The 15,833-nt window shown below is 37.0% G+C and overlaps 3 protein-coding genes across 4 annotated transcripts; 2 read left to right on the plus strand and 1 right to left on the minus strand.

Annotated features, from left to right (window-relative positions):
• Window positions 1-1,407: 1,407 nt before the first annotated feature.
• On the plus strand, window positions 1,408-3,873 carry LOC113047570 (serine/threonine-protein kinase 19-like). 2 transcript variants are annotated; one of them, XM_026208948.1, is made up of 6 exons: window positions 1,408-1,734; window positions 2,125-2,261; window positions 2,388-2,623; window positions 2,699-2,796; window positions 2,873-3,020; window positions 3,109-3,873. In XM_026208948.1, exons 1-6 carry the CDS (start codon window positions 1,644-1,646, stop codon window positions 3,161-3,163), a joined length of 765 nt encoding a protein of 254 aa, XP_026064733.1. In that variant the 5' UTR covers window positions 1,408-1,643; the 3' UTR covers window positions 3,164-3,873. The 2 variants fall into 2 exon arrangements, with proteins under 2 accessions (XP_026064733.1, XP_026064734.1); XM_026208949.1 differs by having other exon boundaries at window positions 1,409-1,734; window positions 2,128-2,261; window positions 3,109-3,298.
• On the minus strand, window positions 3,738-9,306 carry rac1b (Rac family small GTPase 1b). The gene is made up of 6 exons (XM_026208957.1): window positions 9,050-9,306; window positions 7,046-7,117; window positions 6,671-6,788; window positions 6,021-6,083; window positions 5,735-5,894; window positions 3,738-5,297 (listed from the first exon to the last, which is right to left on the minus strand). Exons 1-6 carry the CDS (start codon window positions 9,082-9,084, stop codon window positions 5,167-5,169), a joined length of 579 nt encoding a protein of 192 aa, XP_026064742.1. The 5' UTR covers window positions 9,085-9,306; the 3' UTR covers window positions 3,738-5,166.
• Window positions 9,307-10,288: 982 nt separating this feature from the next.
• Window positions 10,289-12,322, plus strand: smim10l3 (small integral membrane protein 10 like 3). The gene is made up of 2 exons (XM_026208964.1): window positions 10,289-10,654; window positions 11,500-12,322. Exons 1-2 carry the CDS (start codon window positions 10,487-10,489, stop codon window positions 11,518-11,520), a joined length of 189 nt encoding a protein of 62 aa, XP_026064749.1. The 5' UTR covers window positions 10,289-10,486; the 3' UTR covers window positions 11,521-12,322.
• Window positions 12,323-15,833: the final 3,511 nt, after the last annotated feature.

Genomic DNA, 15,833 nt, shown 5'->3' on the forward strand with positions numbered 1-15,833 from the left:
ATTCAGTTTATTGTTAGACACCACAACAGAGCACTAATTACTTGTCGGGACGGTCAAACAGGAGGCCATTCTGTGTCTGACAAAAGCACAGGAGGCCATACATGAAAACAATCACTGCACATTAGAAAACTCTTCCACTAGGGTTTAATTATGTTTGATGGTGCAGAGAGAGACAACAACTATTTAATAAAGAGATGTCCTCACTTTATATAGTCCTAAAGGGCAAGGCAGCTCTGTCATATTTAGTTTTGTCATTCCAGCCGAACATATTTATTATATTTGTGATGAATTAAGAGTGTCACTAATTACTAATAACAAACCCACAACAAGTTTCCTCCAGGTCTCCGGTTTCCCCACAATCCAAAAAGATGCAGGACAGGTGAGCTGCGGTTCAAAGCAGTGTGTGTGTGTGTGTGTGTGTGTGTGTGTGTGTTGGCCCTGTGATGAACTAGCCATCCATACGCAGTGTTTCCTGAATCTCTAAATGGGTAGATCTTTGTGTATTTTTATATTGTTTAATTGTATTGTTTATAATCATGTCAATGTGAATGAACAATCCCAATTTTGGTGGCATCAACGAAAAGAAAAGATAAATAAAATTGGAATACTCCCTTATTGGTATAACTGAGTCAAAGACACACACACACACACACATATATATATATATATATATATATATATATATATATATATATATATATATATATTGCTTAAGTGATTTATGGCTACATTGATTTAAAGGTATAGTTTGACCAAAAAGGTTTATGTCTATGGTCCCCATTGACTTCCATAGTATTTTTTTAAGTCATTGGGACCAAACTGTTTGTTGACTCATATTCTTAAAAATATCTTCTTTTGTGTTCAACAGAAAAAAAGAAACTCACACAGGTTTGAAATAATGATTAAATAATGACAGACAACCAGTCCTACTAAGATTCCATAAAGCAATCTGTTCAGTATTTAAAATAATTATTAAAAAATATGGCATTTAGACACTTTAGCCTGGTGGGACAGGTGAGGGGGAAGGTGGCCCACCCCTCATTTCTGTGACGGGGCCCAACATTTGCTACACTCCTGGGTGGCCCTTATGTCCCCTGGACCCTACAGAGGACAAGCAGTTTAGGAAATGGATGGATGCATGGGAACCATGATGGGAGCCCACAATAACAATGTGAGAGTGTTGTCAAAAGTGCTGGCTCACTTTTGTCCCAGGATGGCACCAAGTAGGCTACAAAAGTAGTTTTAAAAACAATCTTTCTAGGCCTATACACATAAAAACAGAGCAATACCAAGCAATTTCCCATGTTTTGAGTTTTAGACGACAAAAAAACGTCGTTTGTCTTGAATGGCTGGTGCGTGTTGTTTGACTGAAGGCCGCCAGAGAGCAGCCGATGCGTTTCGTTCAGCCTGGAAGAAGCGTAGAAGAAGAGTCACAGTCAGCTGTTCAACTGGGAACAAACATTTCAACTCGAGAGTTAGAAGAGTGAAAATATACATATTTCTGAAAACTAAACTCTGTGTCACTTCGGCAGGGAAATATTAAATATATAAGCTGTTCTCGGCTTGCAGACAAGCTAGGTAACTTACATGAAGAAAACAGTTAACGTAAATAAAGAAGTGAGAGTGTTAAAAAGCAGCAAGAGATGAACAGAAAAAGAGCCCTGATCGCAGACACCTTCTGTTTATCAAAGAGACGCAGATGTGCCTCTGACTGTGTCACCGGAGACAGTCAAGGTAAGACCTTATTATTTCTCATCTGTAATAAAGTAGACGTAACTTTACTCTTTAAAAAGTCCTTAAAACGATACTTCCGTTGTCTCAAGATTTGTTATAATAAGATTCATCCAAAACCAATGCATAAATAATCGATAAATGCCAAATTAATACATTTATTGATAACAATGTATTCTATTAATTATTTTTCGCCGTAAAGCATGCAAATATATTAATATACACTACTATACCCATTACTCAGTACAGCGTCCCCATGTGAACACAATCCACCCTGTCTGCCCTAAACAGTATTGAAAATGAATATATCACATCATATTTTGGGATGGAGAGTATGCACATTGTGCCCCATCAGAGTTCGAGGACACTCATGTTGTGTGTTGTTTGTTTGGGCAGATATCAGGTCGAGCTTGCAGTACCTCATGACCCTGTTCTCACGCAAGCTCTTCAACGACAGCCTCCCACCAGTGGTCTTAAAACACCAGCTCTACAGTTTACACGATGACAAAACCTCCGTGGACAAGCAGGTGGTAAGATCAGATTGTTTTAGGCCTACCTATAAATATTCATCTTTGCATAGTGTACAAGATCATCTTATAATAAGAAGAATAACCTTAACGCACACCGAAGCTCTGGTCCTCTCTTCTCCTCGTCAGAACGAGTTGAGGGAAAACGGCGAGCTGTTGATGTTCCAGCTGGGGTTCGACTCCGAGGCCTTCGCTTTGGTGTTTGCAGAAGATTACAGAGCCAAAGTCCTGCAGGGGGAAGCGGGGAGAGGAACGCTGGCAACTGTAGAGAAATTCCTGGCCAAACTCATTCCCAGCTGCTCCGATCTGAGTTTCAACAAGGAGAAAATGCTCAAAGAGTTCCTCTTTACAGACTCGGAGATAACGTAAGGATCAGTCACAAACGCTCATAATGTTGTTCACTGTCTCTGGCGTTCATGTGAAGATGCTTTTGGACGCAGGCAGCTGGTGAAATCAGGCGTCCTCACGGTGAGGGATGCGGGCAGCTGGTGGCTTTCAATCCCCAACTCTGGCAAATTCATCAAGTACTTCATTAAGGGTAGGTTTTCAACAGTAGACACAGACGCACTGCACTGGTGGGACGGGTTCATATCTGAGTGTTTGTTTTCTAACAGGACGCAAAGCTGTTCTCGGCATGGTTAAGAAATCCAAATACGGTGAAATCCTCAAGACTGAGTTGGAGGCTCGCCGCACAACTGCGCAGGTCAAGTTCCAGATGAAGTATCACGTTCATGATATAATCGGAGCAGAGTTAGTGGAATGGTAAGATTGCTGTATAGATACGAGCTGTAATTGAGAAGTCAAGGTCTGATGTCTGAAATGTGATCTTTTTTTTTATATCCATTTGTAGCATACAGACAACATCAGGGACGTTGTTACGATACGTGGACGGAAACAACAACTAACAGCTCCACTCACTCAACTTCAACTGTACAGAATTGAAATGCGAAATGTATTTATTGCCATATTCTTTTGGTTACGAACTGCAGAATAAACCGTGCACAATATAGTGAATAAAAGGTTGCCAAATTTCTTACGAAAACTCAAGAGAGCCATTAATTAAGCCTTTGAGACTGTTTGTTCTTATGTTGCTTACACCAGTCATGTGGTATTTACTGCTTTAGTGACTAGTTTACAAACCCTTACGATAATTTAAATAATTCTAATAGTTCAGTGTGACCTTTAGGCTATATTGATGTGTGCATGTTCAGTAGTCGTAGACCTAACCAGTAATTTGCTGGTCTATTGAAAATACAAACAGGAAGACAGAAGACAAATGCTGCTTCATAAGGGGTATAATTGAAGCAAAACAGAGTTTTAGGGTTTAATCTAAATTTATTGTATTTTATTATCTCTGTAAAACAAGTGACATCATGAATACCCCTAAAAACAGGGTTACAATCTGGCAATGACTGCAGACAGACATCGCTCGACGGTGATCACAGATGACGCACACTCTGTATTCGTGCCTCAGAACAGTTCAAGTAAGTATGCAGTCGTGTTAAATGTCAGAATACCTTGTACATGATGTGCTATTCCAATCAATAAGACAAGCAATGATTTCAGGAAAAGAAAAAAAAAAACATACATTTGACAATTACATGTTATTAGGACAGTAAGAAGTAAAATGTTAATTAAAAGTGATTAACGATGAGGGGAATCATCCTAATTCCTGTAGTGTACACTATGAAAGTAGTCTGTTGCTTTTTGTAACATTAGAAATGTAAAAAGTGTCAAAAAGAAGAAAGTTTCTAAAGATTTGTTAACAAAAATATATATATATATGTGTGTGTGTGTGTGGCTGTAGAGGGTGTATTATAAATGCCCAAAGAGCATGAAGGTGTTCATATACCGCTAAATCAAGATTGACACTAAATGTCCCGTGTGATCCATTAGATATTTTAAAAAGCTGTTGTCGAACATCCAAGCATGATATTTGGGGACTGGAAATATTTGGAGGTATCAATACAGGTATTGTGAGACCTCTTGACATACTGGGACCAACAAAACACACATTTCCCGGCCAGGTTTCACCTTAAAAGATGGAGATTCTACTTTGATTAAACAAAATAAAGCCTATTTTTAGGATCATTACATATATTGAATTGAGATATTACTTTGATACAAAAATACTTCCAAAACATCTATTGTAATAAGGGAGTTTAAATTCAGAAAAATGCTCCTAAAAACAGGCTTAATTATTTTAATGCAAAATATGATGTTTTCTCAAATTTAGGAGTGAAATGTGGCTTGGACATGTTTTTGTGCATGATTAGTGTGGCCTTAAACGACAGTATAACCCCCTCCAAACAAATGGCAAATAGTGTGCACATAACCTCATAATGAAGGCGTATAAAAATCTGTTGGGACGCCTCGTCCTTCCATTAACAGAACCTCATGTTTCAAGTGTGAGGGAAACTGACTTCACTGTATCGCTTTCAGAAAAATGTTACATCACAATTGATTTCACAGTAGCCAACAGTTAGTTGTGGTTTACCGGAGGACTGCAGACCTTTAGTGGGTAAAAGCAACACATGTTGTGTATGCAGGGCCGCCCCGTCCTAATGTAGTGCTATTTGGCAAGATCTCCATTTCTTTCAAACAAAGACTGTAAACAAACATCACGGGTTCTCAATGGAAGGAACCAACTTCAGGACATTGTTAACCATCTTAAGAGTTAATATCCATTAGTCAAAGGCCGCAGGTCGTCCAATAGTAGTGTCTGTACTAGGGGGGTAGGGATGGATATTTTTTTTTAGCTATTGATAATATTGATAAAAGTTTTGTGACGGTATAAAGTTGTACTGGTAATTACAATGGAGGAAGTGAAAAATAAAAACATGGTCTCATTTCTAACTTCTCCCCTTAGAAAATACAGTTTGGATCACAGCGATCTTTCCTCGGAGCTCTAGAGCAGCAGGCATTTCCTCTTCCTCTTCTTGACAGGGGGAGGGCAGAGCACGGCCCGGATGGCCTCGTCAAACACCGTCTTCAGGCCGCGCTGCGTGAGCGCCGAGCACTCCAGATACTTGACCGCCCCTGCCAAATAAAAGACAAGAGCTCTTTAACCCAAACGATACCACTTTTAACATTTGTGTGAGAAACTACTGGATTCCAATCAGAAAGCTTAGTAATGCTGACTGTGTTTCTATGACAGAGTAAAGAGGAACATTTATAAATCTGTGCATTTGTAAAGTGTAAAGCTTGTGTGGTTATACTCAAGTTTTATGATTGTTCAATGTCTATTCTAAAAGTTATGACTGAAAAAAATATAATCGTGCTCTTTTATAGAAAAGCTATCTCATAACCCTTACACACAGGTGCTTGTCAATGTGGGCATCTGTTGTTTGTGCACTATCAGTATTTTGTTGTTGTTCCTTCTCTTTAGTTTCACTTTCTACTGTGAAAACAGCCAGTATACTTTGGGCTTCCCATCTTAATCGCTATAAAGGTAATAATACAGTGCTTCCACCTACCGATCTCTTTGGCCATGGCCAGGCCTTGAGGGTAGGTGATGGGGGTGAGCTTCTTCTCCTTCAGCTTCTCGATGGTGTCCTTGTCATCTCTCAGATCAAGCTTGGTTCCTACCAGGATGATGGGAGTGTTTGGACAGTGGTGTCTCACTTCTGGGTACCACTGAACACACAACGCATTTCAAAATGACCAAAACATCCAACACGAGCATGAAACAGGAATAATTATTTCAAGAGAAACATCTAATGATGTCTGCTAGCTCTACATTCTACTTTGAAAACGACGTACCTTTGCACGGACATTCTCAAAAGAGGCAGGGCTCACGAGGGAGAAGCAGATGAGAAACACGTCCTGGGGGACAAAAGCATTTATGATGTATCGATGGAGATTTACAGGTGCATGTACACTATTTACATCCATTTTATGCAGTGGCTCATAGTTTTGCTTGTCTAGGAGCAATGTCTCAGACTGTTATCTGAGGAAATGCTGTTGTTTTAAAGTGACAGTGTATCTTATAACACACAATTATATTCAGAAAAAGACAGGAGAAAATGAATCCTAATCGACTAATGGTTATAGTGCAAAACCCTGTTGAATACAGAGACACTATTGGTCACTATATATAGTCACTATTAGTTTGTAGTCCAAGCATGCATGGCTAATTTACCAATGTCGAGCTAATCATTCATTTAATGCACATTTAACCTCACAGATCATTCAAAGGGTAGTACAGTAAACCTGCCATAATAATATTAGTGGCTAACTGAGATAACTGAGACCTTAACTTATCTAGAGGACAAACAAGATTTATGTCCACTGACATGGAAAGGGACAGTGTGAAGGCAAATGTGTCTGTTAAATTTCATGTATACAGTAAGTTAATTTATACAGTTTTTTTATTTGAAGAATGGATGGTAAAGAAACACTGTGGTTCTTACCGTTTGAGGGTACGACAGCGGACGGAGTCTGTCATAGTCCTCCTGTCCCGCCGTATCCCAGAGACCCAGGTTCACTGGTTTCCCATCCACCATCACATTTGCAGAATAATTATCAAACCTGTCAAATGAAAGGCAATCAGTGACAACCAGCTCAAACTGAAACTGAAATGCTGACTGTAAACGAACACAGAATTTAAATAAAACAAGAAACACTTTCAGCTTTCATTGAATACTTCATTGCACATCTCTCTAGAAAACATGATTTTTCTATGATTTTCTATGATGAAATGGACAGCATTTCCTAGAGGAAGCTTTCAAGCTACTCTACAACAATAACTTGATATTGACTGAGTGAGGTGAAGTGGAGGTACTCACACTGTGGGGATGTATTCTCCAGGAAAGGCATTGGTTGTGTAGCTGATCAGCAGACATGTTTTACCCACAGCTCTGGAATCAAGAAGATAAACACATCTCCATGAACACATGGCATGCTACGAGATGGTATCAGCAAGCAGAGCCACTGAAAAACTGGTCTGGTGAATCACTCGGTCAAAACAGTTCTCACATGACTGGCACTTAAGGGCCGAGATTTACAGAAAGAGCCGTCTACTTCCTGAAAGCAATTTTAATTTTCATCATCAGCAGGTAAATAATAAGAGGCTTGTGTTACGTGTGTTAACATTTTGTCTCTATTGACTGTTTAATAACAATAGCACAATAAAATAAAAAAGTAACATTTTATAAGAATATGCTGTCATGTACGTGAATCAAGTGTCAACCACAAATGTATAATTTCATTTTATTTTCTTAAAATTATGTGTGTCCATTAACAAAACTGTGAAGAAATGTAACCCTGTTGAACTGTTGAAACAAATCCTTTAAAGAACTACGTGTGTTTTCATGGAATATATAATATGTTAGAATAATGTATTGATGATAATTTTATTGCCATAAAACATCAAATCTATCAGAGGCCCAAACTGTGTACAAATATGAGATATGGAGCAGCTGCTATATTAATATTTCCAAAAAGAAAAATGCAATTCTGATAGCTTGTAATGTAAATCAATGAGATCTCTTTAACAGTATAGCAGACTACTTGCATAAAATGCATATAAATATCAGTTTTCACTCTGTATCTCCCAATATCATGTCTTCGAAAGAGTATTTAATGCTAAGCATTAAGGCTCAAAAGCCCGATGTGTGATTTTATCATGGTTTTTCTGATAAAGTATGCAAGGATGATCAAAGTAAAAGCTGCATCAGTCCAGTAAATTTTCATCTTGAAATATTACAATAATAGAAAAGTTATTGTTAGGTTTACTTTATTTTACAGAATACAGATTTCACAACAAAAGTACATGTATTACAACTTGCCTAAAAAGTTTGCCTAAAAGGCCTTACAACTGATTATTTCCTAGCAAAATTTTGATTGTGTTAATAATAAGGAGATATCAAATAGTAGACATTATAGAGGTAATCTTCCGACAGCCATAAAAATATTTTAATTGTCTGGCTTATCAAGAACAGCATACAAACTCATGAATCCACAAAAGCTATGAAAGACTGAGCAACGCCTGACTAATTCAGTCTATTTATTATAAAGTACAGATCAAAGTCCAGTTATGACCTTACTGTACACCCGCTGAAGCTTGAAGTTATCTCGGCCTGCTAAAACAATCAGAAATTCACATTGTGTGTTTGATGTATTGGTGTTTCTTGATCACAGACAGAGCTGGTTTCTACTGAAATCTAACGAATATGTTGAAGGCAGCACTTAAGACTGTGTGTGTGTGTGTGTGTGTGTGTGTGTGTATGCCTGGCAAGTCAATGAGAAACCTATAATTAGGTGACTCAGGTAAGCCTTAACATTGCAATCATTAACTTGGCTGAACAACTCCAATACAAGGAACTCGTAAGATATGAGCAAATAATGTGGAAAGAACGAAATGTGCTTTTATGGTATCATCGGCTGATGATATATGGTACATTATATGGTACAGTGATGACATCATAATACTGGACTGAACGTCACTTAAAGAAATTTATGACTGCTGTACCATGGTAACTTACCATCACACCATATCCAAAAAACCATGTTAGTACGATGGCACTTTGTAAAATGCTGATGTTCTATGTGTTGTTTAGAAAAACGCTAAAGAGCCTACTTTTTACGTCATGTGCAGTCCGTGCCTCCGATAATGCGCGTGACGTCACGTTGAAGTTCACGCGCGTCTATGACGCCAAAATAACTGTTTAATGTTGCGGTTACGCAGCTTTGAGACACAGCCAGTGAAACAAAGTGAGCCCAGTCGTGTTTAGGGTGAGAAAATGTAAGTACAGCGTCACAGACCATGGAGAGACAGTAAAGTTACTCACCCGTCCCCGACGACCACACACTTGATGGCCTGCATAACTATAACTCGAGATTTACTTTCCCTTCGCGAGAAATGTGTCAAGATTAGTCAAACAAACAATGCCGTCCACAACGACACTTCTTCGGCCGCACAGTATTTCGCTTTTATAAAACTAGTTTTCTCCCTTCTCTCATTCCCACACAGAGGAATGAAGTCGAGTAAGAAAGTTTGAGGCCACCACCCAAGACAGGAAGCGACTCCAACAGATTTACAAGCGTACTTCCGCTTGGTTCCCTACAGAATAAAAGTACTCCAGCTAGCGCTCATCTTTCCCTGCACTTGTTTTATTTATTTATTTATTTATTTATTTATTTATTTATTTATTTATTTATTTATTTATTTATTTATGTTTAAAGAAGTACAAATACAGGCAGGGATACAAAACAAAATCAAAAGATAAAGTTAAATAAAACATTGCAATGTTTGCAAATGCAAACACATTTTACAGCATTTTGTTGTTCAAACTCAGTATGTTTAGGTATTCTTGAATCTCTGCCTAAAAACAAAGGCTTATTTCCACACACTTACATTAATCTTAATCTAGCCAACAGAAGTAGCAGACTGATTAAATCATATTCTTTATGATAGGACATGCCACAGTCTGGTTTGAAATTACTAAACAATACACAACAATACACATTGCTATTCTAGTATTACTATTCTGATAACCTGTTTTCCTGGGAAAACACGGAAGCTTGAAATTATTTGGCCTACTTTTGTATCTCAAATTTGTTTTTATTTTTATTTTTTATTGTTTTGTTTGTTTGTTTTTCTAATTAAAAGTAAATATGAAGAAAAAACAGTGCTCCATAAACAATATACATAAAATAATTCCCTTTTATTAAATGTCAAATATGTACAACTCAAATTTACAGAATTAAAACATGTAGGCATAAAAGGCATACCTACTGAAAAGCTCCACCTACTGAATCTAAAGCGTGCCCCGAATCAGTGAGGGCAGATTATTGAATCATTCTTTTGAGTCGGTTCTTTTTAGTGAATCAAAACAGGGCAAGGGCGTGGCCATTGTTGTTTGATTCCCGAATTAATGAGTCAAATGAACCGGTTCGCTTACAAGAAGCTCCTACTTGTTTTAATTCATTAGCGTTTGCTCTATTAATTATTTAACATTCATGTGGGGGAATTAACTAAGGTTAAGATGATCTGCTTTCTTATCCTTAAGTTTTCCTATGAAGCAGTGCACTTATTTTGACGTTGACAGGAAGTAGAAGTTGATGACATCCGGTCATGTCCATCTCTCCTAGGCTACCAGTCATAATAATAATAACAGTGTTGAGAATGAGTTCATCTGACACGAGATGAGTATTAGCGCGGTAAATGCTCACAGTAACACGGGCTCGTGTGTCGTGTGTGAGAGAGGTCATTGAAGCGCTCTCTTATGGCGGGACTGTCGCAGTTAATGCTGCGTGTGTCCGGCTCGTACGGGGTGTTTTCCAATGGGCTCAGCAGGACTCTGCTCATCTTCTTTGATCTCGCCTGGAGACTCAGAATCAGATTCCCTTATCTCTATGTTATCGCCTCCATGATGTTTAACGTGCGACTGCAGGTGAGATTCTGTATGCCATTCTCTGTCTGTTTTATAGTCTGCCTGAATACTTTTCTATCTATCTATCTATCTATCTATCTATCTATCTATCTATCTATCTATCTATCTATCTATCTATCTATCTATCTGTCTGTCTGTCTGTCTGTCATTATAAATAGTTAAATTGTACACATTTTTAGAAGCATCAAAAACCAAATATGGGTCATTCTGCAAAAATATGATACTTTTCTTGTATAGAGGAATGTCTGAAGAACAAATAGTGTTGAAACTAGAGAAGTATCTTGTTTACTTCTGTCATTGCAACTGCATTGGACACAGATGTATTAGCGCCATAAATATTCTTCCTCCAAAGTTTGCATGCCTATAACTCAAGGAGTAGTAAAGATATCACAAAGCAGCATGATTTTAGATTATATTTCTTAATAAACTTTTATTTTTGAATTATGATTTTCAATGCCCTACATCAGTCCGTCCCATAGATACAGGATCTCAATGTGACTCCATATTCAGATTGTTGTATATTACCTATTTTAATGGGGTGAAAACCAAATGTTGGTCATTTTGTACACAGCTGACACTTGTTTTATTTAAAGGGCATGTGTGAAGAATAATTAATGCTGAAGTTAGACATGTGTCTTGTTTTTCTCTTTGATAACAATTGAATAGGACATTGTTTGTGGACCTCTGGTTGATTTGACATTGATGACCCCGATATATTTATTCTACAATCCAATTTACATATCATAGGAGCTTGCTTTTTTTGTTGTACTTTCGTATTTTTGAACTGTTCGCAGCGTTCAGTTCTCATAATTTATGCTGTAATCTCATCTCTGTCCCTCTTTCAGGTTCACATTGAGATACATTGATTGACACCGAATAGCTGCTGCTTTGATATTTCACCTCGTTGAAGCAGAGCCCAGTAATGGCTCTCAACTCTAGGGTTTCCACAGACTTCATCAGTGAAGCTCATGAATTATCTATAGCTCAGAGACACTCAGAAGAGAACATGCTGACTGGGATACCAGAAGGGATTATTTGTGCAAAACGGACATCGGCTTCATCAGAGGAGATGACTAGGAACTTATGATGATGAGACATCTCTTTCGGCTTCATGTTATTTTCTTTATTTTACAAAGGGAAATACCTCATGCTCAGCCGTAGGATGGTACGGGACACCCAGTCTCAAAATACATGTTTGGGATGAGTTTCTGTGCTCCAGTGCACTTTTTAGACAGAGAGGATGCATGATAAAAAGTGTTAAGATGTGTTTTTTTTTTTTTTTTTTTACACATTTCAGTTTTGCATTTCAAGAGCAATTCAGAAATGTAAAAAAAATAAAAGCTTGTCTAGTCACTGCATGACAGCTCACAGTGGGAATGACTCCACTGTACACCTCCATCATCTCACTAACACAGTGGCAACTGTTACAGAAAATGGTTTTTTTTTTGTTTGTGTTTTTGTTATTTTTCATTCTGTGTTTTACACGGCACATGCATTATGGATGTACTGTAATTTAAACTTTGACAATAAATTATGAAGAGTTTTTTTATTTTATTATTATAATTTGTTTATTTATTTTTTGCCTTGTCCTGTGACTGACTTGATGGTTTTTATATTGTTAAATGAATGCTCCAAGTTGAATAAAAGTTTCCATCAGTTACCACCGAAGTATGCGTTTCCCAAGTTCATGTACACAATATATACTTTGAAACTGTGTCCAAAAATTAAAATAAAACCTTTCATGGAAAATGACTATTTTTCGACACTAGAGGGCACTAGTCCTTTTTAACTATTTTAATATTTATTCCGTGGAATAAATTATTTTCTTGTAGAAACAGGAAACAGAAAAGGCATTAACGAGTAAAATGTAACAAACAAGAGGGGAAAAAAATACACCAAAAAATGTATACAGTAAATACATACTGAATTACATATAAATTAAATTACAACATTTCATATCAATAATGATTTAAATAAATCAAATCAACCATCAGTAAGTAGAGGAAAGGATATTAAACATTTCAATTTTTAATACAGATTGTTTCAGGATTCTGTGACATTTTATTAGTAATTTAATGAGAACATGTAAGTAAATTTTAATTAAGACCTGAGGATAGATTAATTGAATTGGCTGTAAGTGTCAGTAATAGCAAATAATATCTTTTAAAGGAAGGACAGGGATATAATATCTCATACACTATTCAGAACCAAAGTTTTGAGCAATGATGAATCTTTGAATCTTTTTTCGTCTTCTTCACCCCTTTTTTATTTTTTATTGTTTTTATTATTATCTTATTTATTTATTTACCTTAAAAGCAGATTTGCTCTTACAGCAGAGTTCCTCTCAGATTAGCATATTCTGAATTTAATTGTGCAGTAAGTTATTTTTAACCTCATGAAACGTTTTACAGAAATAAACAATGCCGTTTATAATGATGTCCATTCACACAAGACAAAGACTCCTTCCGTATCTCTGTAACACGATTATATGAACCGTTTACCTGCTGAATAAATACTAAATACTACAATGCTGACTGATTGTATAGTGCATTTATTCAATGGTATCAGTAACCCCCCAAAAGCGTGCTTTTGTATGATGCTGAATCACACAACACTAAATAATACAAGAGGTCCAATAAACCGGGAGATTTCAAAAATGCAGTATATTCACATCTATTTTAAACACGTTAGTGAAGAAACCACATAATGATGCAGTTACAACAACTGCTGAATCCATCATCCGAACCCTGACCTTAGGACAAGAAGAAAAAAATAATACTTAACAACTTTAATCTGGAGCCAAGTAATAGACCCTGTACAGTAAACACTGATTGGTGTCTGCTGAATTTAGGCCTATTTAAATAACTATTTATCGGGAATCATTTGGGGAAAATACCTCTGACTAGACTTTCTGGTACTCAGAAAAAAACAGGTATTAGTGTAAGACCTGACTCTGAGCTTTCCTCCTCCAGTAAGTTCAGCAGCGTTTGTTTGATAGCAGGCTACTCTAAAATACTGTTGCCAAGGCAACTGCCTAATTCTTTGCATGTCAACCCCCTCCACACATGCAGGATTTTCCCTGCACACTCGAGAAAAAAAAAAGGATTTACAGATCGGGATTTGCTCACTGAAATATTTTAATGCAGTTAACTAAAATGGACTGTTTACAACAGGGAAGACAAATCCGCAAATAGATTAGATTTTTGCACATTTTGACCACATTTCAGAAATAAACATAGTATTTTTAACCGGGTCAGGCTTAGTAGCATGCAGGTACATCCTTAGGGCTCACACATTATACAGCAGCTGTGTATGGATGTGTAATGATTGACCTTTGAATTGAAAAGGAATTGTGACAATGACTCAAATGATAGCCCACAGGAAATGTCTAATTGGAGCAAGCGATGCTTTCTAAATCGTCTGTTTGAAGCTTTGATGTTGTGCGCGTACAGCATGGCCATGACACATTTATTGCACCAGAGGCAATTATGTTTTTTTTTTTTTTTTTTTTTTTATATGATGATTCATTGCTTAAATTAGTGGTTTTTGGACATTTTTCCCATTTGCTGTATTTCAAACATACATATGCTGTGATCCAGGATCAGCATTTCTATTTGCCTTCAGAATAACATTCATGTAAAGACAAGCATATAGTGATAAATCAGTCCCAAGTGTGAATTTACGCTGAAAAGAAGTAAAAGGAAAAAAAGTCCCCTAAAGAAACTTCATATATTTATTAAATATTTCTAATTATTTAATATGAAATTATATTCAACAGTTAATTCCCCGGTTTGGCTGTTTCCAAAATTAAGGCGGCACTTATTTTGAATAAGTAATCTAATTACTCTGAGACTGTAAAAAGAGTACGTTTGCATACAAGAATGAATGCAATCTTTACGTACTACATTTACCATGTTGTCATTGTCCCGTGGCCTCATGGGGTAGTAACGTGTCCCTCGTATGCACACAACAGTATCATGCCGAAAATAGTAGGTCATCCTGGCACTTTTTTGCTGATTCTTCTATGAACTGGGGTGAATTCAGACATAGCTCACATATTTCGTCACATACTGGTTTTTGCCTGCTATATATTAAAGAAGTATGTGATTTGCATCAAAGCAGGTTTTAATAGTCATAGTTTATATAATTTTTTACATCACTCAATTAAATACACAATAAAACGTTGAGAATTAAACAAGTGCATGCAACCTGATAAAGAGATTATAATGAGATCTAGACACTACCTTGATTAAACTTTACATAACACTTAGATTTAAATGGAAAGGAACCATAATGATTGTGAAATACGTGTGCATGCTGATTTTAATCCCAATAAACAGGAATGTAAACATCTTACTGTGATTATGTCTGTTTTCTGATGATTGAGGGGAAAGTCATATTACTGGTGCACTTTTTTTTTTTTTTTCAGTGAATAGCAGACAGCATCTGCCAAGTTTTACAACAGCATCGTGTAATAGATCAATAAAAGTAAAAAGACAAAAACAATGTAAAGTCCCACACAGTCTCCCCCGCAATCACAGACCTCTCCCATCATGTGTCCACAGGCACTTCATGTGAATTTACTCTAGTCTGCAGTGGAAGGAATGTGACAGTATGTATGACCACCAGTATCCACACAGGATGTCCCATTTCTCTGACCCCACTTGTGCCCCTTTCCCCAACCTTCAGGAACTATAAATCCACAGGATGCATGCTCTTCCATGCTTTTATATATATATATATATATATATATATATATATAATCAGATAAAAGAAGTAATGTCTTTCAACAACTATTTAAAATCAGCCCCAAACCAAATATTTGGACGAAGCTTTTGGACGAAAAAATGACATAAATGTCAATGCTTAGCAATGAAAAGCTCACCAATGATGTTAGTGTGATGCTATGTGATGAGCAGTTTATAGGCGGTTACATCCAGACCAATATGAGTTTGTATGATTTCTTGATCCCTAATTATACATCTTCCGATTATGGATCGTACCAAATGAAATCTGATTGTAACAGCATGCCCTTTCTCAACGAGCCACATGATTTGAGGCATGCATGTCTGTAGCACAAACAGCGAGGGACGAGTTATGCACAGATTGAGCAGGGTTGGGGGTGTTTAGGTGCTTGGGTGAGGGGTGAGGGGTGACCCGACTGAAGACACTGGAGCAG

Source organism: Carassius auratus, chromosome 28 (genome assembly GCF_003368295.1).
Source record: "Carassius auratus strain Wakin chromosome 28, ASM336829v1, whole genome shotgun sequence".
NCBI classification, from domain to species: Eukaryota; Metazoa; Chordata; class Actinopteri; order Cypriniformes; family Cyprinidae; genus Carassius; species Carassius auratus.